The 26,307-nt window shown below is 39.2% G+C and overlaps 2 protein-coding genes across 6 annotated transcripts in view; one reads left to right on the forward strand and one right to left on the reverse strand.

Moving 5' to 3' along the window:
• The window catches only part of lrig1 (leucine-rich repeats and immunoglobulin-like domains 1), a 189,821-nt gene extending 174,845 nt beyond the window's left edge, over nt 1-14,976 (forward strand). For 4 of the 5 annotated variants that reach the window (XM_078209489.1, XM_078209490.1, XM_078209485.1 and 1 more), the window contains exons 15-19: nt 4,458-4,895; nt 7,387-7,533; nt 11,227-11,370; nt 13,159-13,428; nt 13,600-14,976. In XM_078209489.1, the coding sequence (XP_078065615.1) occupies nt 4,458-4,895; nt 7,387-7,533; nt 11,227-11,370; nt 13,159-13,428; nt 13,600-13,796 (1,196 nt within the window). In that variant the 3' untranslated portion in view covers nt 13,797-14,976. The remainder of the gene's footprint in view (nt 1-4,457; nt 4,896-7,386; nt 7,534-11,226; nt 11,371-13,158; nt 13,429-13,599) is intronic. The other variant, XM_078209486.1, reaches the window with a different exon arrangement.
• A 5-nt stretch (nt 14,977-14,981) lies between these two features.
• slc25a26 (solute carrier family 25 member 26) overlaps nt 14,982-26,307 on the reverse strand; it is a 237,683-nt gene continuing 226,357 nt past the window's right edge. The window contains exon 10 of the mRNA XM_078209491.1: nt 14,982-15,121. Within this exon, the coding sequence (XP_078065617.1) occupies nt 15,025-15,121 (97 nt within the window). The 3' untranslated portion in view covers nt 14,982-15,024. The remainder of the gene's footprint in view (nt 15,122-26,307) is intronic.

Genomic DNA, 26,307 nt, shown 5'->3' on the forward strand with positions numbered 1-26,307 from the left:
AATATCTTACTATTTTATGTTCCTTGATAAATTAATTAGGAAGACAGAGCTATGAAATTTTTAATCTTCACATTCTCTCTTATCAAGCACTCCTGTCTATGTACTTCATGTATGCCTCTTTCCTAACTCTCAATTGTACTTTCATGTCTTTATTGATCCATAGAATTCCACTTGTATTTAGTTTGTTCTTTCCTTTTTATAGAATATATTTTTCCTGCACTCTGAGCACAATTTGAAATGTTTTCCATTATTGTTCGACATTATTGTTTGTTGATATTGTTGCCAATTTTATTTTTTTAGTCCTCCAAAATTACCTTTTCTCCAACCTATTAGCTGAGTTTTCATCCTACTTATGCCCTTCACTATCATCATAAGCACATTATATTATAATCAAAGTTGCCTAAGTATTCCCCTTTTACTTCTCTTAACCGGCACTGGTTTATTCCACAGTAATAGATCCAATAGCAAATCTTCCCTTGTCAGGCTTTTTACATGTTGGGTTCGAAAGGAGTCCTGTATGCATTCCAGGAACTTCATTTTCTTTTCCTCTCGCTACTTGTGTCCAATTAATGAGGATAGTTGATGTCACTCTGCTCCAGATTATTTTATAATTTTTATTCAATTCCCTAACTTGACTACATATTTCTTCTTCCACCTCCCTTCCACGATTAGAATATCTTTCACTCCTAATGTTAGTGTGATTGATCCTTTATTACCTTATATCTGTCAAGTTGGATCCTATTTTTGTCGTGCTGATAGCTGTCTCTTTTTCTACTGCCATTGTTAATCCTGAATATGTACAATTACTCCACCTCCCCATTTTTCCCCCTCTAATTTTTCTAAATGTTTAATTCCTGATCCTGATTTTTTTCTTTAGCCATGTCTCAATCCCTAATATGCCTGGTTCCTCCCAACACATTGTCTCCAGCTCTCCTGTTTTATTATGGACACAGTGCAGTATTGTGCAGACATTTCAACTCCGTTTTAATGGGATTTATTTTCACTTAGTTTAACTATCATTTTCAGACCCCTGTTCTATAATTTCATTTCCTTGCCATCAATATCCTCCCTTGCCCTGTTCTCCTGTGCTGTTTTATTTACACTTGGGCTTCATATTATCCTTCTCCTATCTTACTATATCAAAGCCTTTGCCATCTCCCTATTTACCTTTTCCTCTAGGATACAGGTCCCATCCAATTTCAGATAGAGCATATCCTATTAGTGCTGCTTCCTTCCTGTCTGAGAACTAGTGTCAGTATCCCATGAAAAGGAGTCTGTCTTTTCCAACACCAAACCTTTAACCACATGTTAATTCTCCTGATCTATGCCATGGTGCATTACCTTCGAGGTCCCATTTTTAAATTTGGAGCCTAACTCCTGATAATTCAGCAGGACCTCCTCCCCGTTCCTACCCACATTGTTTGTTCCAACATGAACCATGATAACTGAATTTAACCCCTCCCTCTCCCGTTCCCCTTCAACCATCATAACTTTGCCACCTGGTGCCAAGGTAAGGGCTATGTACCTTTCAAGATTCTTGTCCTTGGCTATTGAGAACCCTTAATTATAGAGGGATGAGGATGAGACACGGTAAAAATTGCAAACAATCTGAAATTCTTCAGTTCCGGGCATAAGTATGATGTATTGGGAAAAGAAATGATAGAGGGGATGCTGAATAAGACACATCCCACACAAAGGCAGGCCTAGCCAGGACCCATGTGGGTACCATGTAGCACAACCTTTATTTGGAGAAAGTGAGTGGACTTAAAAGAGAAATTGTTTATTCCCACTCAAGGTCTTGGTTCATTTACCTGATCTATTTTGTAATTCATAGTCAGATCTATGAAAGCCTTTGTTCTTGTAGTGTTATAAAATTTTAGGATTTCCATTCCTTTTTCTCCATTTTCTCTCTCTCTGTGCTAATTGATAAATGGTTAATTAAAATCTTGCTGAACATTTTGTAATTACTAATCTTTCTAATTAGACTGCATGTTTTCTTTTCTGTTTTCCATTCCATAATTTGGTTTGTAATGCACTAGTAGCAAGATTCTTTGGACTTTGAGCTTCAATTATATTAACTTGGTCTCTACTGTGATGATAGTGTGTCCTTAAGAAATGTGTTCATATCATGTTTCTTGTGAGGGGTATGTTTAAAATTCAGCTCTACTCTATATGGTGTCGATTTGTCTGGGCACTAGGCAGCTCAAATGCTGAGAATGCAGGCTAATGATTGATCTTAGCTGGGGATGTGTTTGTTTTAATCAGAGTTAATGCATTTTTGTTTATTTTGGTATTTCCCCTGGGGTTTCGCAGTAGGGTTTTGATTAGGTTGATTAACAGATACAGTCATGTGTTAATGGACGCAGCTAAGCTTGCAGGAGAGTCAGTGTTTTTAAAAGCGGACAGCTACTGCTGGGTTCAGAAAATAGGAAGAGATGTCTCTGTCTATCTCTCTCTCTCTCTCTGGAGGCTGCTGTTTGGGACCTGTTAGGAAAAATATTTCTCTCTCTCTCTCCAGAGGTGTTCTGGAGGCTCGAGGGCTGGCAGTCCAAGTATAAGCACGTAAGCCTATGTGTTGCTAATTGATTTTGAAGAGGGGTTTAAGTCTCAAAGAAGAATATTGCTTGAACTGGAACTAAGAGATAGATTAGCAGTTAAGAATTTTATCTTGTCATGTTTAAGTAGTTCAATTGACAAAAGTTTAGCTAATTTGTTATAGTTAAACTGTATTGTTAAATGAAGTTTATTTTGATAAAAGTTTTCAAGGGTGTCACTAGAATCACACCTGGAGTGAAACACCTTATCCTTGCACTGATGCCAAAATAGAAAAACTGTTGGGATCCAGTCGGGCTTCATAACCTACCTTGGAGTTTTTGATCCATACTTTAACACTACCCTTTTTCTCTCTATCAATATTTCGCTCTTCCCAATACCGTTAGCACTCCCATTCAGATTGTATCAACAAGAGTTGTTTTTATTCCATGAAGGAGTAAACCAAGTTGACAAAATCAATGGGACATTCCCATTTTTAAGGTTTCCTTGATTCCCATCATATCATTGACATCAAGAGTCCTTCATCTTGCTATTTAAAAGACCCCTTCACCTGAAATGAAGTTCCTTGTTGGTATCTTAAATGCCTGTCAATTTTCTTTGTAACATAAAACATTTCTTCCCTTTTGAAACATTATACCTCAGTGCTTTTGAAACATGCTGAAAAATTGATGTTTGAAAAAGTTGGCGTTTCTTTGACCACCTCCCTTTGTAATGATTGCATCTGTGGCTGCAATACTTGGGTTTACGAAAGGTGGGAGGAGGGGGTGGAATAAGTTATTGATCAGGGTAATGGATAGCTTTGGTGAATATTAGTTTCATTTATCAGTAACTTGGGTGTCTCATCTACAAAAATCATTATTGGAGCCTAAATTGTAATCAACGCCCTCTTTCTGGTTACTTCAAGAACCCTCTCTGGTTAAACATTTGATTTTAACCTTTAAAAGTATGCATAAGTCATTGCTAAACATGTGCTTAGGCATCAATGCTTTGGTGCCATTTGTTTTAATTTGGCAGCTGAAAGTGCACATAGTATTCCCAATGTGGCCATACCATTAATCTAAATGAATTCCTACAGCCCACCATGCCTTTTGCTTGTACAAATTGTGTAGCACCTATGTTGGATCCAATCCATGTAATATCCTGGAGAAACAGTCTGAAAAATTGAGCCATGCCCCAATTATGTCAAAGGTAAATTGATTAAAATTCATTTCGAGCACAACTGGTTCAGGAACCTACAATGTAGATGGATGGTGAAATAAAGGGAGCCTAATAATCTTTGTTTCCCTTGAAGAAACACTCTCTCCACAGTAGTTTGCCACCTAAATTATCACACATTTCCACCTTTTAGCAGTAAATGTATTCTACACATATAATGTGTGTATATATGTATACTATTCTTTGAGAAGTTTTATGAATTGTTAAGATTATATTTCACCAGCTTTAGAAAATACATCAATACAGCACAATGAATAATTAACTTAATTTTTCTTGTTATCAACCCAGGTTTACTAATTTTACAATGCGTCACAACTGGAAACTTAAATCAATTTGCAGACTAGAGGGATGGGAAATGTGAAGTTCTTGCTGTAACTTTAGTGTTGGGTACTTCTGCAAAATATGCCATTCAGATTCATAATTTTTGAGAACTAAAAACTCAACAATGCAGAAAATAAGGTGTTGCCCATCCAGACTTGTCTCCTCATCCCATCCCCAACTGGAAACACCCAAAAGTATTGCATAGAACAAATTGCAGTTATAATGAATCACATTTGTGTCCAAAGCAGATGTTTTGATGCATTGCACTATCTTACTACCACTCTCACTAATTTTTCATAGATTAAAAAACATCTAAAATTTCAGGTGAGAGAATTTTAACCATTAACTTGTTCATTTTATCTCCTTAGAAACTCCATCATTGGTTTACCCCCTTGAAGACCAAACTGTGGTGGTTGGTGAAACTATAGCTCTGCAGTGCATGGCATCAGGAAGCCCATCTCCACGGATAACTTGGTTAAAAGGTGATGAACCTCTTGTGGTTACAAAGAGGCATCACTTCACACCTGGAAACCAATTGCTTATCATTCGAAATGTGATGTTGGACGATGGGGGTAAATACACATGTGAGATGTCTAATACGCTTGGTACTGAGCGAGCTCATAGCCTCCTCAGCATTTTACCGTCATCAAGTTGTGTTGTGGGACAAAGTAAGAAGGATGGGACTATGACTGTTGGCATTGTCATCATTGCTGTCGTGTGCAGTATTGTAATAACTTCACTAGTATGGGTATGCATCATCTACCAGACCAGGAAGAAAAGTGAAGAATACAGTGTTACTAATACAGGTGGGGAAATTAACAGTTTGTTATATGATGTCTTATTAGGTGTCTGAAAGATTATGGTTGCCTTGTAATTAATACTTTGAAATGCAGTCATTATGTAGAGTCACAAATTCTTTTGCCACTGCCACCTTAAATAGAACCCAGTGTTGTACATAGTCCTCTGCCATTTCCTATCTGATCATCTTGCCAAGCTGTTTGCTTTTGCTGTGAACCTGGAAAGATGCGACTTCTCTGCTTAGTCAATGAATTTTGCAGATTGTTAAAATTACCCTTTAATTAAAAATGTTGATGAGTAATTTTATAATATTTAGCATTTTGGCCTTGCATGTTATGTCATTGTTATTAGACTTGGTTCACAAACTTTTTTTTGTGGAAACAAAGCATTGTTCATTTTAATAGATTAGTTACCATCAGCATATAGTCATACCCTCCTTCCACCTATATGCTCCATAAATGCAGATATAGTTATCTTTGAACCACCATAAATAGCTAATAAGTGACAATATTGACTGCTCAAAAAAAAATCGGTTTCTCCCTGCAAATGTCAGCTGTGGTTCAGTTGGTAACTGAGGCAGAAGGTTCCAGGTTTAAGTCCCACTCTAGAGACTGGAGCACAAAAATTTAAGTCTAATGCAGTACTGTGGGAGTGCTGCGCTGTTGAAGGTGCCGTCTTACAGATGACACATTAATCTGGGGTCCCATCCCTTTTTAAAGTTACATCTCTTTTAAAAAAAAAAACCCGCATGATCCCATTTCAGAAAAGAGCAGGGAAGTTATCCCTGGTGACCTGGCTAATATTGATCTCTTAATTAACATCATTAATGTAGATTATCTGGTAATTATTGTATTGTTCTTGCGTTATAAGTGATTGCATGTCAAAAATACATCTTAACTATACAACACTTTGAGAGAACCTACCTGAGGTTCGGAAAGGTGCAATACAAATACAATTTGTCTTTCTCTTTCACCATTCAAATATTCACAAACCAAGCTATGCAAAGTGTTGTGCATTTCAACGTGTTAAAGATGTAGTGGTGAATGTTATCGCTGACGCAAAATGGTGCCTGTACTAGCTGTTTGTTTAATTTTAGGAGATGCGGTAAACATTCCATGACTAAAACATCTGTGTAAAATTAAGGATGAGAAAAAACAGCAGCTACTAACCTGTTAGTTTTGCAATGGTAGTTTATTACTTGATTTTTGAATCATAGAAATTTATGGAACAGTGAGACCATTCAAACCATTGTGTCTATGCTGGCTGACAAGTAGCCATCCAACCTAATCCTACTTTCCAGCTTTTGGTCCACAATTTCAGCACTTCTTGTGCATATCCAAATACTTTTGATTGTTCTGAGAGTTTCTGCACCTCCCACCCTTTTCTGGCAGTGAGTTTCAGATCCCGCCACCGTCAGGTGAAAGAAAATCATTTTGAATCCCCTCTAAGTGGCTTACCCTAAATCTATACTTCCCAGTTATGAACTTCTCAACCAAAGGGAGCAGGATCTCCACATATTCCTCTCAATGTTATGCACTTCAATGAGGTATCACCTCAGCTGTCTCTGTTCCAAAGAATTCTTCACTACAATCTGAATAAACTAGTTGCCATTTAATAATCTTAATTAGGTATTAACTTACTTTGGGAAATATTGTTGTTTGGTTAAATTCTTGATATGAGGAATCATTGTTGCTTGTTTCTATGATTGCGAGCACTCGTATCTTTCTCCGGATTGGCTCACCAGAATTTTGCATAATAATCAGTGATGGTTTGACTAATGTCATTTGCTGCAACAGTTTGTATTGTGTTCTTTACTAATGCAGCTGAGAATGCACCTTATTTGGCCACTTCACCATACTTTTTTTGCTATCTTGCTCCCTTTGCAGTTTTTCTTAACTGTATAATTTTGCAATTGTTCCCCATTTTACATATTCATACTGGAGATGTGCGTGTCACTGCTAAAACCATTTTTTACCAAGTGGCACATTTTTTTGTAACTGGGTGGTTGGCTAGTCATTTCAGAGAACAGTTGAGAAATAGCCATGGTGGTGCATGACTGAAGTCATTTTTAGATCATGATGCTGACCTTTTTATTTCTAGATTTTTTTTTTAGCTGAATTGTCATAGTAATATTTTAAATTTACGTTGTTTGAATTATTAGTCCAAGCAGTTCAGTGCCATGCACATCATTCCATGACTTAAAAGCAATTTAAAGTTATAACACTTTGAGGAAGTTTGGCATGATGTCAAGATTTTTCTGAAGATCAAAGAATTAAGCTGCCCAATTTGTATGTTAAAGCAAGCTTTCCTTTAATAAGTAGTTACTGAATTCAAATCAGTCAAAAGAGCTTTTCACATTGTGTGGGTTGAGTTGTATTTGGAATTAGGGAGGGTCTGTGTGCCAATCCTCAATTTGTAATTCTAGTGTAAAAGAGAAAATGTGACCTGCTTGCCTCACACCTGTGTTTACCTTAGCATGTGCCTTTGTGTGCATTATAGATGAAACCATTGTACCACCTGATGTACAAAGTTACCTCTCTTCACAAGGAACATTGTCTGAACGTCAGGAAACATGTGTCAAGATGGACGATAGTAGCAATTTGCAACTAGCAGTGACACTTTCGAACGGACGTATAGAGAGTAATGGTATGATTGATTTTTGTTTTTAATCTTTTTTTAATTGTCAAATTTTAAAGCACATAGGCATATTTTACGAAAAATTCCTGTGGCTTTATAGTAATTTGTTTGAAAAACGATAGTCAACCACAAGAAAATCATCTTGCCATACTAGACATTTGTGGTAAAGCAATTTTTATTCTGATGTAAAATAATGTGGATGCTGGAATCTGAAATAATAAAACAAGATTCTGGAAATACTCAGCAGGCCTGGTAGCATCTATGGAGAGAGCACTGAGAAAAAAGTGCATTGAACCCAATGTGGACAATGTTTAAAACTGGAAGAGTCACAGCACCAGGGGAGACCATTCAGCCTATTGAATCCATGCTTGCTCTTAGTAGAGTAATCCAATCAGTCTCATTACCCCCGACTATGACCATTGCCCTGCAAGTTATTTCCCTCCAGTACCTATACAATTTCCACCACCTTCATAGGCAGCATGTTCTAGATCATTACCTGGAACTTTAGGAGAAGCAGTGGTGTAGTGGTAGTGTCACTGGACTAGTAATCCAGAGGCCCAGGAGACACTGGTACAACTCCCACCACGGCATAATCTTGTACAGCTCCATTAAATCTCTCCTCAGTCTACTTTGATCCAAGGAGCCTGACCCTAGCTTTTCCAAATTAACTTTGTAGCTAAAATCCTTCATTCCTGGAAATCTTTTTTGCTCTCTCAAGGACCCTTACCTCTTTCCTGAAGTGTGGCCACCAGAACTCAATGTACTGAGTACCATAAGGTATAGGAACAGAATTAAGCTATTCGGCCCATTGAGTCTGCTCCGCCATTCAATCATGACTGATAAGTTTCCCAACCCCATTCTCCCACCTTTTACCTCTTTATGAAGCCCATGATTTCATATGCTTTATGTAATCTCTCAATATACCTTGCCAGCTTCAAAGGTCTCTGTACATGAACTCCCTTCCTCTGTCCCTGTAAGTGTGCCATTTTGTTTGTTTTGCCCCCTCCTTATCCCTTCTGCTAAGATGCATCACCAATCACTTCTCTGTATTAAATAAATTCCATCTGCTAACCTATGAACTGTTGCAGTTAATTGGTATCATTCTTGGTGTCTGCCACACCTCAGGTTTGGTATCATCAATAAATTTTCAAAACTTTGCTCCAGATTCCAACATCCAAGTCATTTTTCGATATCTCAAAAGCAGACGTGCTAGCACTGAACTTTGGGGATCACTGCTGCCTACCATCCTTCAATATCTAGACAGCATCCATTGCATTCCCTTTATCAATCTTCCCTATTACTTCATCAAAAAATTCAATTGGATTAGTCAAATTTGTACTAATTCGTGCAGGCACTCTTTAGCTCTGAGGGTCTATTAATTTCCCCTTACTACACTGATATTAAATTGACTAGCTTGTGGTTATCAGGAATATTCTTGCACCCTTTCTTGAAAAGGTGTGCTACATTTGCAACTGTCTAATTCTCTGATACCCCGCTTGTATCTAAGGAAGATTTGAAGATAATGGCAAGAAACATTACTGAAAGGAAGGACAATGGATAGGCAATGACAGGCATTCAAGGAACTAATAGATAAACTCAAAGTTGTTTTTTCCTATTTGGTGCAAGAGTGGCAAGGGAACTGTGGCCAAACTACGGCTTACAAAGGAAATTAGAGATAGTATTAGATTCAAAGAGGAAGCATACAAATCAGCAAGAAAAAGCAATCGACCTGACGATTGGGAGGAGTTTAAAATTCAGCGAAGGCAGACCAAGGGATTGATTAAGAAAGGGAAAATAGAGTATGATGGTAAGCTAGTGGGGAACATAAAAACTGACTGTAAAGGTTTGTATAGGTATGTAAAGAGAGAAAGATTGACAAAAATGAATGTAGGCCCCTTACACTCAAACGGGAAAATGCATAACAGGAACAAAAAAATGACTGAGGAACTTTGCTTCTGTCTCGACAAAGGGAAACATAAAAACACAAGTTTTACCGAGAAGCTGAAGGAAATCAGTATTAGTAGAGAACTGGTTTTAGGAAATTAATAAGATTGAGGGCAGATAAATCTCCAGGGCCTGGTAATCTTCATCCTAGAATACTTAAGGAAGTGGCCCTAGAAATAGTCATTTTCCAAAAATCTTTGGACTCTAGGTTGGAGCATAGCTATTGTAAGCCTGCTATTCAAAAAGGAAGGTAGAGGGAAAACAGGGAACTATAGACCAGTGAGCCTAGGGAAGTTGCTAGAGTCCATTATCAAGGATTTCCTAGCACAACATTTGGAACAGCGTTATAAGCAGACAAAGTCAACATGGATTTATGAAAGGGAAATCATGCTTGACAAATCTACTGAAATTCTTTGAGGATATAACAAGTAGAATTGATCAGGGAGAACTGGTGGATGTGGTTTATTTAGACTTTCAAAAGGCTTTCAACAAGGTCTCACATAGCAGACTACTATGTAAAGATGAAGCACATGGGATTGTGGATAGCGTCTTGAGATGGATATAAAGCTGATTAGCAGACAGGAAACTTAATAGTTGAATAAATGGATCTTTTTCTGATTGGCAGGCAGTGACTGGTGAAGTATTGCAGGGATCTGTGCTAGGACTCCAACTGTTCACATTATGTACTAATAATTTGGATGAGGGAACTAAATGTATTATCTCCAAATGTGCAGTTTGGTGGGAGGGGGAGCTGTGAGAAAATTGGAGATGCTTCAGCGCAAAGGGCCTACTCCTTCCATTTTCTATGTTTCTATTTTGTCAGCATCCACTTCCTTAGTCAATGCTGTTAAAACTTACAAAGAATAATAAGTAAATATTAACAGAACCATATACTTTTTTTTCTGCCTCAGGTATTTCTTTGCTAGGATACTAATGCTTTTGAATTCAGTATCTTGCTAGTATTTAGCTACAATAGCAACATTTAAAGATTTATGGATGGAAAAGGTGGCACCAGCAAACAATGCTTTGTATAATAGGCATAATTTTAAAACTGCAACTCTAAGTGCTACAGGGTACTAATGATTTAACCCAACATGTGTAGTTGATCAATTTTTAAGTACTATTGTGGTATTGAAGTTACATGTAGCAATTTTTGCAAATCTAAGTTGAGCTCAAAAGCTTTAGTTGGAGACTTTTACGAAGTTCTATTATGTTGATCTAACTGCTTGAGAGGAGTGTTTTGGACCCAAAGTGTATTAATATGTATGCAGAGGTTGAAAAAAAGTATTTTTTAGATTCTTCATCATGTCACATCCTCTGTACATTACAGGGGTATAGCTTAGCCTGATGAGTTTTAGGGAAACCAGATGCTGAACTTGTGCATCAAAGTATCATGTTGACAAGTGGTGCTATGTTCTGCCTGGTGTTGGATGATGTTTGTGTGTTTTTGAATGTATGGGTTCCCCAGAATCTGTTCTTTTTAAAATTGTAAGCACACAGAGGACTGACTCACTTACCGTTTTACTCATTTTCAATGTCACAAAGAAAAACTGTGATAGAAGGATGTTCCCATATTTAACAGGATAGGAGACTAAATACAGGCATTATAGGTCCTCTGTGTAGATGAGGTACTGATAACTATGATGAAAATCACATTTTACAATTATTTATAAACTGTGACCATATACTGGAATAACTAGTGATTTTTAAGTGAGCATAATTGCCTAAATCTGATTGTGGAGCTGTGTTTCATGAAAGGTCTGTGTCGGTCCGACGCTGGAAGCTGTGTAGATGTGGCATCCCGTAATATCCCCTTCAAACAAACCAAGCATTGTGTTGGGTGTAACATTAAAGATGGATGTAAACATGCATCAGAAGGAAGATTGGGCTCAGAGAAAATAGGTATGTGACCTTTGCAAACCAAAAGTCATCTCACAAAATATCTATAATTGTTCCAATTTATAATTTCTGCATTGAAAATTTGTAGAAGCTACTTTTTGAAGACTTGTCATTTTAGCCTTCAATTTACAAGTACACTTGTGGTTAAGTAGAGATAGTAGATAAAGTGCATATAGAACATTTGCAAGGTACACGAATGAAAATGATCAACTATGTTCTGAGAATGTTGACATTTCAACAAAGTTTTAATCAATATTATAAAATACACAAGGAATAATAGATGTTTGAAGTAAGTTAACAGGAAAGATCATTGAGAGCTAAAGTTTGACAGATGTGACGATGCACTCGAGTGTGACTCCTGTCAGTTTTTTCTTGTGTCCTACATTTTGCAAGTTTGAGCCCATTTTATCAAATTGATTAGGTGGAGTTAGGAACCAAGGATAACATTGTTTCACTCTCAAGTTGGAAAAGTGCTTTGAATCCGTTCTTTGAGAACAGAGCCCTCGGTTCTCTCTAACCGTCATCAACACTATAGATTGTACTTTGAATGCTGCAGAGCTCTGACCTTTAAGGTGAATTAGATTTCCATTAGGAAAATGAGCTGTTTGTATTTTCAGTCGATTGGCTGAAAGCTCTTTGCAAGCAAGATTGACATGTTCTATGGTAATCTGCAGAATCATTTACCTTTAAATTACATGTAGCAGTCACCATTCCTTCATGAATTTACTCATGCTAAATTGAAATATCAGCATTTGCTAATTAAAATCCAATCTTTTTTAGAGGGATGGGCTCTTTGCAACACATTAAGAATAATAGATAATCTTTCAGGTAAAGAGCTGTTCTTATTTTGGAATATTTTATTTTATGCAAGATCCAATCTGCCAGTCCCCGTTAGGGGTTTATGTTCAGTACTAATTAGAATGAAAGCATTATCCAGTGGAGTTGGAGAGGGATTAAGTTAATAGGAGTATGGCCACAGAAGATGATCTGACTACCAGTTAAATAATTTTAGTTTTGGCGTATAGAAAAAAGCATACATGATTACTCACTCCCTAAACCTTTTACTAATTTTGTGTTGCAAGTGTCATGAGGAAAAAATAAAGTGATAAAATAATGTATGAGTTCATTGCACTGAACAGCACTTTTTATAGAAACAAATTACTGCGGATGCTGGAAAATCTCAGGACATCTGATAGCACTGCTGCCTCAGTGCCAGGGACCCAGGTTCAATTCTCCGCTTAGGTGATTTGTGCAATTTGCACATTCTCCCCATGTCTGCGTGGGTTCCCTTCAGGTGCTCCGGTTTCCTCCCACAGTCCAAAAATGTCTGGGTTAGATTGATTGATTGGCCATGCTAAAAATTGCTCCTTCGTGTTGGAATGTCAAGGTGATTAGTAGGGTAAATATGAGGGCTTATGGGGATAGGGCCTGGGTGGGATTATTATTGGTGCAGGCTTAATGGGCCGAATGGCCACCATCTGCACTGGAGGTATTCTATGTATCTGTAGAGAGTATAGAGTTAACATTAGCAGAGTTCTGACGAAGGGTCATCCAGACTCTAAATGTTAGCTCTATTCTCCCTCCACAGATGCTGTCACAACTTTTTATAAGCTTTCCTACACGTCCGGTTATGATCCAAATTCTAACTATGCCAAAATGACTATTTACCAGCACACTAGACCATTCTGGAGGTTAAATAATAAAAATGCTTTGATGAATATTTGCAAAATAACATGCTTTTGCAATATTTGTATTTTGTGCAATGACTTGAGAATTTCTCCATTTTAATAGGTTCTTTTGATGTTCCAGATCCGTTTGATAATGCCCACGTTTACTCCAAGGGACTCAAATGTTCAAATGCATATAGAAATGTGGATCATCCTTATGAGGATCATGGTGCAGTACAGAACAGAATCGATGAAGGCATTTTGAACCATTATCCGTGCAACAGAACTTCCAGTAGCCTAAAGGAGAGACAAGAGCTTGTATATCCGAGCAATCATGATAGGATGGCATCACAGCCACAAAACGTAACAGCTGGAAAGTTTGCTGACAAAAAAGGTAATATTTGAGTTTTTAATGTACAAAAACATTGGAATTCACAAAGGGAAGTAACTGAGAAAGCTGAGCCAATACCAGATCTTTAAGGGACACGAACACCAATTTATTTATGTGGTTTGTTTTTCTGTTGGCTACATTCTTAACCAACTCAGCCAAATTTTAATTTTTTAGGTTTGTCTTCCCAACCTGTACAGTTGTGTCAGGAACATCTCAATCCTGTACAACCTCCGCTGTTGAAGACCTCAAGCCAGCAATCAATATCTTTGTGTGACAAACCTCAGACTGTATTGCGCAGTGATACTGAAGTTGACATCAAACAGACATTACTACTTAATGGACAATTATCACAATCTTGTGACTTAGCTTGACAAACAAAAATTGCAGATGAATGCAAACTTATGCTTGTGCACTGAAAATTCAGTTTATTACTACCTCACCTCTTAGCATACCTCTCTCCAACAACATGAAGAGACATGACAGGACAGAGCTTGTGTGGGAACAATCCTATTCGAGCGTTCTTTAACTGTATATATTTTAAGCTTCCATGCGAAGTATTAGTAGCTCAACAATTGACTTGCATTTAAAGCATGTAAATGCAGGGTATAATGTACAGAGAAAAAGGAATGTTTTTATATGTTTGTACATAAGAGTTTCCATATTACAGAAGATATTTTAAACCTATTTAGTGCATGAATAACCTGACTTTTTTTTAGAATTTTTGAAACTTTCTCCTGGTTATGTTGGTTGCTGTTTTTAAATTTTGCAAAACCTTCTGGTGCCTTATTACACGGGGTCATAATGAAAATAATTGCTTGTGTAAAAACCCACTTGCCCTTCCACTGAAGTAGCTAGTATAATTAAAAGAAAATAGAAATTGGGAAATTGCATAAATTATTTTATAAGGGTTTATTTCATTTTATAGATGGAGTTCATTCTTTAGTTACATTTCTCCAGTGGTTATTTCTTTTGTAGTTACAGAAATTATGTTCTAGAAATTGTAGAAAAGCAACTCTAAGCTTCAATGGTCTTGGATTTGAATCCGGCTATAATAAGCTAATGGGACACTGGAGAAATTAAAAATATTTCATTAATTATACACATTTTCCAAATGATCTAGATAAGCATTCACATTGGGGTTAATCAAATATTGTTCACTGTCGACCCTCTATATTTGCAACTTTATTCCTGGATGATTTTACTAATCAACTGCTAAAATTGGAAACAATTGTAGAATAAGATCTTGGAGTGGAGTTTTAAAATCCCTATATTGACAGAATATCACCCTTCCAGTAAATATTTCCATGGTGAATCTGCCTCAAAACACACTAGGAAAAAAATGGCTATCCCCAGTTAATATTCACTTTTTTATACATTACCAGAAAGGACAGCAAAGCTGCTCAAAAGGAGGCAAACAGACGAAGGAAGTGTTACTTTTCTGCACAAATATTTATTTATACAATTTGGTAAAAATATACATTGTTACAGAAATGTAAAAATATAGAAGTGTCTAACAAAGATATTGAAGTGTCTAATAAAAATCATTTACAATACATCTTTTATTCATGACAGTTTAATGTTCATATTTCTTGACCCTGATCATTGAAGCACCTTGTGCACTTTATCATATGTTCCTAGAAAAAGAAAACCACCAAGACTGATCCACGTTACTCTGGGGACAATTCCTGAAAATAAGCTGGGGAAAGAGAAAAACATTATTTCACCATATTAAAAGCTTAAAGCTGTGCCTTCTTTGCAATCTGCTATGGCATGATTGTTTAAAAAGACATACCTGAATTTCTAGGGCATCTACATGATTCAAGTTTGCTCCCTAGTTTGTTCTAAGCTATCCACATACTATTAGATTCAGCTAGTTAAGGTAATGAGGATTCCAAGTTCAAATTCCCATAAAATTGAATTAAGCATGGTAGTTTGTGGATCCTCAAAAAAACCAATGTGTTCTGAGCAATTCGTAATGTTAATCAACTAGAACAGGGCATATCACCATGTTCCAGTACCTACACAATGATGGGTGAAACCATTATTGAAACACACACAAGTTCTGCACAGTTAAATAACCTTGGCAAAGCTGCTGAGTACTGAAAGGTGACTCCCAGTTATAGACATTATAGAAAAAACTGAAATTGTGTGAAAAATACATTTTGATGCTGCTCAAACCCCATATTTGATATGAAATTCAGTGTAGCTTGTTACTTCTTTAAGTCCCGAGAAACCCAGAGACTGTTGATAATTGTGTCCAGAAATTGTAGCACTCACTTCCAAGTTTTAAGATTTCACTGATCTTGGCAGCAGGAGATTTTGTCTGGCTTGGACTTGGAGCCTTAACTACTTCGTATTTATGTAGAACACACGTGTTCAAAAACAGCATTAATAGGGTTAGTTCAGATCAAATTTTCCAAAAACTGTGGCAACCCCAAGTGCGCTTCTGCAACTTTATTGATGGGTTATCCTTTCCTATGGGTTTCCAACTTCTGCATTAGCCCAATTCTTGGGTCTCAGTTCAGTCACCTTCCTTCATATTTTTAAACAATACACATTTTAATCATATCTCCTGCAAAATCAATTAATTTAAACTATTCCACTCAGCACAGTAGAAAACCAATGAAGTACTTTAGACACCCCTTAGTGTTCTGAGATGTGTAGGTTAGAGGGATTAGTGGGTAAAATATGTAGGGATATGGGGGTAGGACCTGGGTGGGATTGTGGTCGGTGCAGACTCGATGGGCCGAATGGCCTCTTTCTGTACTGTAGGGTTTCTATGATTTAAGTGTGTGAAATTTTGGGTGGCATAGTGGTTAGCACTATTGCCTCATAGCTTCAGGGACCTGAGTTCAATTCTGGCCTTGAGTGACTCTGGAGTTTGCACATTCTCCGTCTATGTGGGTTTCCTCCCACAGTCCAATAAGCAGGTTATGTGGTGCAGGGGAGGGCCTGGATAAGATACTCTTAACAACACCAGATTAAAGTCCAACAGGTTTATTTGGTAGCAAATGCCATTAGCTTTCGGAGTGTTGCTCCTTCGTCAGATGGAGTGGATATCTGCTCTCAAACAGGGCATACAGAGGCACAAAGTTACAGAATACTGATCAGAATGCAAATCTCTACAGCCAACCAGGTCTTAAAGATACAGACAATGTGAGTGGAGGGAACATGCTCCCTCCACTCACATTGTCTGTATCTTTGCCATGGTTTCAGATAAAGCTCGGCACAACATCGTGGGCCGAAGAGCCTGTTCTGTGTTCTAAGAAAGCTGATTGGATGTTAGTGCACAGATTCTTGGTGTTAGAAAACTTAATAAAATTCTCTCACTGTACTTAATTACGTAGCTTCATAACCCTCACTGCATCTAATACAGACTGAGAAATTCCCTATTTTCTTGCATTTTTGTGGGCAAATCCTTAGGAGGTCCACTAATTAAATAAATGAATAGCAGTGTGGTTTCAAATTGAGATTTGTCTGATCTCATTCCAATGCTAGCATTCAGTACCAAATAAATTGTGGTTATAAAGCATTTATAACATATTATAACTCGCCACATTCAAAGGATTTACTCTAATAAACATGAAGCATTCAAATGTTTAATTTTCTAGGGTATGTAAACACAAATATAGATTTTTTCAAGTAAATATCAATAAAGAAATGCAGGTGAATAGCTAGCTATTCCTTATTCAAAAATAGCTGCGTTGCAATGTAGAAAAATAGACTGCTGGCCTTTGTTACAGAAGACTGAATAAAGTTATCTATTTCATCCAAAGGTAAGCCATTCTCTGGGAGAAAAGCAATTACAATCATTTACGCTTTATACGGTTTTACCCAAAGCTCCATCTTGTATTTTGCCAGTACACTTCAAACTTCAGTTACTTTAACTAGATGAAGCATCCAGGGAGATCCTACCTATCATGGAGTCCAAATTCTGCATTGATACTGGCTTAAAGAAAAGCTGTAATCTATGTGAACAAGGATCTGGTTATGCCAAGTCTTTTTTCATTCTCCACAATTTGCACAGGATTTGGTGATGCAAATAACATGCAAACTGGGAAATTACACTGGCATAGCCCCTGTCAGCGTAACAATACCTCAAAACAAACATTTAAAAGTTAGTTGAATAAGACTTACCCGCATTTGGATTTTATCCATGTATGGAAGGTAAGTGAAAATTAACATTGCTGGCTGTTATGCTGTTGCTATTCTGACTGCTAACAATTTTCATAGAATCCCTACACTACAAAAGAGGCCATTTGGCCCATTGAGTCTGCATCGACTCTCCAACAGAGCACCGTACCCAGGCCCTAACCCCCACCCTGTAACCCCACACATTTCCCATAGCTAATCCATCTAACCTATACATCTTTCGACTGTCAGAGGAAACCCATGCAGACATGGGGAGAACATGCAAATATCACACAGGCAGACACCCAAGGCTGGAGTTGAACCCGGGTCCCTGGAGCTGAGGCAGCAGTGCTAACCACCATGCCGTCCATTTTGGTCAGGAATGGGGCAAGCAGGACTTAGTAACCTGCCCAATTTACATTAATAAGCTTCTTGTCAGCTTATCAAAGAATTTTTGTGTGTGAGGGCACTGGTTTTACAGATGGAAACATGTGGCGATGTGATGGGGAGATATGATCTTGGCCATGCCATGCAAATAGGTCAGGCCATAAGGTGCACAGTTGAGCAGGACACTCGAGCCACTGGTGCCAGGGAATTAACTAAGTTAACAAAGCAAGTGGTATGTGTTTGTGTAGTTGAGGGTTAATGATCCTTCAGGGATCGTGAGACCAGAGAGGAGTCCACTAAGCATTGTGTGCAGCTGATCATAAGCAAGGCAACAGCTGAATATAAATTAGAAGTATACAGAGATTGTTGAATACCATTGAGGAGCAACATCTGCAGGAGCAGATGCAGAGCTCAAGGCATGAAAAGAGATTCATTATTCCCCCACCCTTTCCGTCATTAGTCATTGATGTTACTGTGGTCTTGAACATCTTCAATTCTGGTTCCTTCCAAGGAGCAGCAGTAGACCAGAGTGGTTTTCTCAAGATCACTGATACCCTGCACCAGCTTGCAAGTACATTCAATTTCACATTGTGCCTGAGTGTCCCAAATTGTGCACATCAAAGGGCAGTTGCCATTACCTCAATCATTGAATTCCCACAGATACAGGGCATTATTTCCACATAACTGTTAAGGCACAGAATGAGTGGCCAGTCAGAATCATCAAGTAGGGCTTTCACTCCCTCAATGTTCAACTGGTCTGATACCATGTGTGCATTGTTATCTTGGCAGATGCCACCAACCAAAATGCATGGGTGAATTCTAAACAAGTTACTGCAGGCACTGGAAATCTGAAATGAAAACACAACCCTAAATGTTAACTCTATTTCTCTCCACAGATACTGCCTGACCTGCTGAGTATTTCCAGCAACTTCACTTTTTGTCCTTTGAAGAGTTGGCTACTCTCCCATTTATGTGAACTTGAGACAGAGGCCAACCAATACCATCTGCTCACTTGGACAATCATCAGGCTGGCCATTGGGTTTTGGAATATGTGGTTCCGCTTCCTGCAGTACACTCCTGCAAGGACCTCTGTATCTGGTGGTCTGCTGCACCCTTCATAACATGGCCCTCCAGAGAGGAATGGTCCTTGAAGAGGGCAAAGTGCTAGATCAACCCAGCTAGAGGAACATGCAGAACAGATATGTACTCATGTTGCAGGAAGGTGGCTGGGGTCAGCTCAGCAGCCAAAGCTCTCATCAGGATGGTCTGAATGCCTACGCTTCACCTGAGCACTTCTCACCCAGCAGGGCTGTATGCACTGAAACTTTTGCCCATGAAAACACATCCATTGAAGGCAGAACATATCCACTCTTACTACCAACACACATCTGCCCAATAGTTTCAGCATACCCATTCAAAGACCATTGCTTCCTTTCACTACTTCTCTTTTCCAGTTTTGCTGTTATAAACAGGAGCTCACGGGTCTGATATTATGGCTCAACTTTTGCAGTGTTCACAATAAATTACGAAGTGCACATTTACAAGTGCAATAAACCCCACTGAACCACTTGGTGCTCTGACTGATGTGCTCTCAGCCACTTCAATGCAGTGCTCCCCCTTGTGGTCTCCAAGGAGATGGATGCAGTCTGTCTTTGGTTGCAGCCAAGATACATATAGTGGTCGGCCTCATTGTGGAGGTGCCAGTGGGGAAACCTCCAGAGGCTGTTGCACCAGCATCAATGCAGGGTCAGTCTCCGTTAGGGGAAGCACAAGGTTTCTCAAAATGGCACTGGAGCGAGGCAGCTTCTTGCAAGCTGTGCCCAGCATACCTTCTAATTCTATCTTTTACTCTCGCTTCTAAAACTTCATTCTAACTCTTTCAAACTCTAACAATGCTTTGTAACACTACATTCTGCACTCTCTCCTTTCCTGCTCTATGAACGGTGTGCATTGTCTATAGCATGCAAGAAACAAGACTTTTCACTGTATACTAATACATGTGACCATAATAAACCAAATCAAATCTTTTACCCAGGGGGTAAAGGAAGGTGATGATAATGATAGCAAACCTCTTTGATGATTTTTTCAGCCTATAGATCACTGGAGACGACCACCAGCTGGGTCACAATGAATATCTGCTCCATGCTTCTGTGCCATTCATACTAGAGAATGTTGCATGCATTCATTGCATGTCGGTATGCTTCTCCTGGATCCACTGAGTGCCCCTGCATATCATTCTCCATGAGATTGGCCATGAGATTGTGTTTCCTCCGGGTGTTCTGGTTTCCTTCCACAGTCTGAAAGACGTGCTGGTTAGGTGAATTGACCCAAACAAGCGCTGGAGTGTGGCGACTCGGGGAATTTCACAGTAACTTCATTGCACTGTTAATATAAGCCTTACTTGTGACTAACAAATAAACTTTAACTACCTCTGGACTTGGCTATCCCAATACTCTGCTGATCTGCCTCCCTCATTCAAAACTCTATCTGGCACTAAAACCTGCTTACCCATCAGCCCTGTGTTTGGGGATCTGCCAACACTAATTCAATTTTAAAATTCTTATCCTTGCTTTTTAAATCCTGCATGGCCTCATCCCTCACTATCTCTAATTCCCTCCAGTTGTGGAACTGTGCAAGGTCTCTGCTCTGCTCTAATTCTGGCCTCCTGCCCACCCCCTAATCACTTCACCACTAGTAGCATTGTTTTCAATTCCCAATTCCCTCCCTGAACCATTCTGCTTCTTAACCTTTAAGAAGCTGCCTCCTCTTACAATGTAGTCTTCTGGGTTGACAGAATTTCTGGCTTCACATTAAACTCACTGGTCTGCACCACAGGGCCAGAGAGCTGACAGTGCCAGATCCCACAATATTTTAGATCCCCAGCAGTTGACACCCATTAGAATCACAGGTAAAATGCACTACCGGTCCTGAGGAATTCTGGGCTGATCCTTTCTTTGCTGGTTGTAGAACAAGGCTAGTTTGCCTCAGCCCAACCCCACAAAGGATTCAAGTCCATAGTGCAACGTTTGCATTTCATGTACAGGCTGTGGGCAAGGACAGTATTTATTGACCATCCCTAATTGCCCTCGAGAAGATGATGGTAAGCCACCTTCTTGAACTGTTTTCAGTTCATGCTGTCAAGGACTCCCACAGTGTTATTCACTGGGAAGTACCAGGATTTTCATCCAGCGACGATAAAGGAACAGTGACGTACTTCCAAGTCAGAATGCAGTGCGACTTGGAGGTGGTGTTCCCATGTGCCTGCTAACCTCATCCTTGTTAGGTGATCAAAGTTGTGTGTTTGGAAGGTGTTATCCAAAGAGCCTTGATGCAGTGCATCTTGCAGATGGTATGCACTGCTGCCACTGTGCACTGCTGGGGAAGGGGATGAATGTTTAAAGTTGTGGTTTGTTTGTTATCAAGTGGGCTGCTTTGCCCTGAATGGCAATCTTGAATCTTGTTGGAACTGCTCTCAACAAGGAAAGTGGAGGATATTCCATCACACTCCTGCCTTGTACCGTGTAGATTGTGGACAGGTTTCAGGTAGTCTGGAGGCGAGTAAGTTCCGTAAGAATCCCCAGCCTCTAACCTGCTCTTGTATTAATGTTTAATGTAATTGGTTCAGTTAAAATTGCACTTAACAAAACATACATTGGGATTTAATTAGACATTTTACTCAGAGGTTCAAAGATAACCAATGTGGGAGATAAAAATCGCAACCTGTAATGAAAGCAATTCTCTGGTTAAGATGAAAAGTATGTTTCTTGGCGGAAACTAGCTTTTGCATGTAGCCAGGTTATACTCATCTCAGAGTGCTTGTTGCAGAGATTGAAAACCCAGAAAAATAAGAACCTGGCACCCCATGGCCTCAGGACATCTCAAAGCACTTCCTAGTCAATAGGTTATGTGATAGACTGTTGCAGTAGTTATGGCAGACGTGAACACACACATGCACACACACACAAAAATCTAGTAAATATTCTCGAAACATTGTTTCTAAATCATTTAGTAGTTCAGCAGCTTGTTTCCTGAGTTATTTAGGTTTCCCAAAATTGACTTACAGCCGACAGATGGAAACAGTTTATGGTTTTACCAGACAGTGATTCAGCTCATTACTGTAATTATAATGTTAAAGCCCAGCAATTTGTACTAGGCATGTACTGGCCACACTGTCAGACAGATTGACATTTAAATCTGTTAAGCTTGTAAATGTTACGCACAATTTTCTTCAGATTATTCCAAGCTTTGTTGCAAAACACTTCAGACTATTAAATTCTTCCTGCACATTTATACGGCATACCACAGTGAGAGACTAAATCAAAAATAGGTGCAATAAAAGAAAATCAGAACCACAGAAGTTTATAGTGCAGATGGAGGCTATTCATCCCACTGTATCTTTGCCAGCTCTTTGCTCGAGAATCTCAAAACCAATCCCAATGTCTCGTGCTCTCCTCATTGCCCTGTACCTTCCTTCACTTCAGATACTTATCCAATTGTCTCTTAAAAGATGCAATGACCTCTGCCTCAACCACTCCCTACAATGCCCAGCAACTAGTTTGCAAATATATTTCTCATGATCCCTCTTTTTGCTCGCTCAGTGACAAATTTGAATCGATGGGCAATTGTTAGTGACTCCCTAAGCAGCGGATATAATCTTTTCCTATTCACTGCATTAAAACCCTTCATTTTAAAAAAATTCTTTAAATCTCCTCAGCCTGTTCTACTCCAGTGGAAATGTTAGATTTAATTAATTAATACACATCTATGTAATTCAATCACGCCTCTCCTACAGATTCATATTCCTGATATGATCCTTATGATTTGATGCTGTATGCTCTCTTTGACTTTTATCACCATTTTATAATGTGGTGATAAAACTGCACACAGATTACTCTGTTTCCTAAGCAAAGTTTTGTACCACTTTATCTTTACTTTTTCACTCTTGTATGCAAGCTGGGTTTTTTTTAAAAACGAAGCTGAAAATGCTGTTTATTTTATGACTTTATCTACCTGCCCTTGCACTTTTTAAGGAGATGTGTGTTGAAACCCCAAGGTTTCTGCCAGTACTTTTTCATTTAGCATATACTCCCGTTCCTGATTTACCTTGCCAAAATGTGTCCCCTCTCATGTATTCACCAGCAGGACGGTTGGGAGTGAGAGGACTCAGATTTAAGATATTTGACACAAAAAAAAGAGGTGAATATTGAGAATTGTTTTTAAACACAAATGAGTTGTGGTGATCTGGAATGTACTGCCCGAAAGAATGATGGAAGCAGATTTAGTAATAGCTTTCAAAAAGGAGTTGGATATATCATTGAAATAGAAAAATCTGCAGGGCAAGGAGGAAAGAGTGGAATTAGTTGGATGGTTCTTCCGAAGAACTAACCAAAAAACTGACACACAAGTTTACTCATTTCATTAAGCAAAACCCTTCTGGCCATTCACAGATCTCCCTTGCTGTTTGCTATTCCTCCATCTTTGTGACATCAATAATTTTTGGCACTGTGTTTCCTTATGCCCAAGTCTAAATCATAGATCCTTGCAGAACATAATTTCCAAGTCTTCTCTAATCTGAATGTCCTAATTCTTTGCGTTCCCTCTTGTTAACCAACTTTGCATCCATGCTGTAACATTTCTTCTTGCACCATATGCTTCAACGTTTCAAACAAACCTCTTGTTGAGAAACAAGTTTGAATAGTTCACAAAGGGTTTGTTGTTCTGCCTTGCTGGAAACTGGTTGAATTTGAATTGCGATTTAGATTTGCGGTGTTAGATTTGGAGGTAAGTGAGCACTTTGATGACAGTGACCACAATTCGATTACGTTTACCTTAGCTATGGAAAAGGATAGGTATATACCAAAGGACAAGAGTTATAGCTGGGGGAAAGGAAATTAGGATGAGATTAGGTGAGATTTAGCTGGCATAGGTTGGGGAAGGAAACTGCAGGGGATGGGCACAATTGAAATGTGGAACTTGTTCAAGGAACAGCTACTACACGTCCTTGATAAATATGTACCTGTCAGGCAGGGAGGAAGCAGACGTGTGAGGGAACCGTGGTTTACTAAGGAGTTTGAATCTCTTGTGAAGAGGAAGAAGGAGACTTATGTAAGGATGAGACGTGAGGGCTCAGTTAGGGAGCTTGAAAGTTACAAGTTAGCCAGGAAGGACCTAAAGAAAGAGTTAAGAAGAGCCAGGAGGGGACATGAGAAGTCTTTGGCAGGTAGGATCAAGGAAAACCCTAAAGCTTTCTATAGGTATGTCAGGAGTAAAAGAATGACTAGGGTAAGATTAGGGCCAGTCAAGGACAGGAGTGGGAAGTTGTGCGTGGAGTCTGAAGAGATAGGAGAGGCACTAAATGAATATTTTTCATCAGTATTCACACTGGAGAGGGACAGTGTCGAGGGGAGTACTGAGATGCAGGCTGTTGGACTGGATGGGATTGAGGTTCATAGGGAGGAGGTGTTAGCAATTCCGGAAAGGGTAAAAATAGATAAGTCCCCTGGGCCGGATGGGATTTATCCTAGGATTCTCTGGGAGGCTAGAGAGGAGATTGCAGAGCCTTTGGCTTTGATCTTTGTGTCGTCATTGTCTACTGGAACAGTGCCAGAAGACTGAAGGATAGCAAATGTTGTCCCCTTGTTCAAAAAGGGGAGTAGGGACAACCCTGGTAATTATAGACCGGTGAGCCTTACTTCTGTTGTGGGCAAAGTATTGGAAAGGATAAGAGATAGGATTTATAATCACCTGGAAAGGAATAATTTGATTAGGGATAGTCAGCACGGTTTTGTGAAGGGTAAGTCGTGCCTCACAAACCTTATTGAGTTCTTTGAGAAGGTGACCAAAGAGGTGGATGAGGGTAAAGCGGTTGATGTGGTGTATATGGATTTCAACAAAGCGTTTGATAAGGTTCCCCATGGTAAGCTTTTGCAGAAAATACAGACACATGGGATTGAGGGTGATTTAGTGGTTTGGATCAGGAATTGGCTAACTGTAAGAAAACAGAGGGTGGTGGTTGATGGGAAATATTCATCCTGGAGTTCAGTTACTAGTGGTGTACTGCAAGGATCTGTTTTAGGGCCACTGCTGTTTGTCATTTTTATTAATGACCTGGATGAGGGCGTAGAAGGATGGATGAGTAAATTTGCGGATGACACTAAAGTCGGTGGAGTTGTAGACAGTGCGGAGGGAAGTGGCAGGTTACAGAGGGACATAGATAAACTGCAGAGCTGGGCTGAGAGGTGACAAATGGGAGTTTAATGCAGAAAAGTGCGAAGTGATTCACTTTGGAAGGAGTAACAGGAATACAGAGTCCTGGGCTAATGGTAAGATACTTGGTAGTGTGGATGAACAGAGGGATCTGGGTGTCCATGTGCATAGATCCCTGAAAGTTGGCACCCAGGTTGATAGGGTTGTTAAGAAGGCGTATGGTGTGTTAGCTTTTATTGGTAGAGGGATTGAGTTTCAGAGCCAGGAGGTCATGTTGCAACTGTACAAAACTCTGGTGCGGCCCCACTCAGAGTATTGCGTACAGTTCTGGTCGCCGCATTATAGGAAAGATGTGGAAGTGTTGGAAAGGGTGCAGAGGAGATTTACCAGGATGTTGCCTGGTATGGTGGGAAAATCGTATGAGGAAAGGCTGAGGGGCTTGAGGTTGTTTTCGTTAGAGAGAAGAAGGTTAAGAGGTGACTTAATAGAGGTTTACAAGATGATCAGAGGATTAGATAGGGTGGATAGTGAGAGCCTTTTTCCTCGGATGGTGATGGCTAACACGAGGGGACATAGCTTTAAATTGAGGGGTGAGAGATATAGGACAGATGTTAGAGGTAGGTTCTTTACTCAGAGAGTAGTAAGGGCGTGGAATGCCCTGCCTGCAGCAGTAGTGGACTCGTCAACATTAAGAGCATTCAAATGGTTATTGGATAAGCATATGGATGATATTGGAATAGTGTAGGTTAGATGGGCTTTAGATTGGTTTCACTGGTCGGCGCAACATCGAGGGCCGAAGGGCCTGTACTGCGCTGTAATGTTCTATGTTCTAAATGTGTCCTGAAAATTAATAAGCACCAAATCTATTGCATTCTCTTAATTCATCTAAAATCAGCCAGCTCTTCAGAAAAACTTGAATTTGCCAAATGTGGTCGGCCCTGAACAAATCTGCATGGGTTTCCTTTTATTAACCCATGTATTTCTCAATGCTCATTCCTTTTACCTTCCATTATGGATGTAAGAAATAGGCACTGAAGTAGATTATGTGCCATGTCATGCTTGTTCTGCTATTCAGTATTTTCAGAACAGGTCTTCTGAACAAAGAAAATTACAGCACAGGAACAGGCCCTTCAGCCCTCCAAACCTGCACCGACCAAG

The sequence above is a fragment of the Mustelus asterias genome, chromosome 3, assembly GCF_964213995.1.
Source record: "Mustelus asterias chromosome 3, sMusAst1.hap1.1, whole genome shotgun sequence".
Classification (NCBI taxonomy): domain Eukaryota; kingdom Metazoa; phylum Chordata; class Chondrichthyes; order Carcharhiniformes; family Triakidae; genus Mustelus; species Mustelus asterias.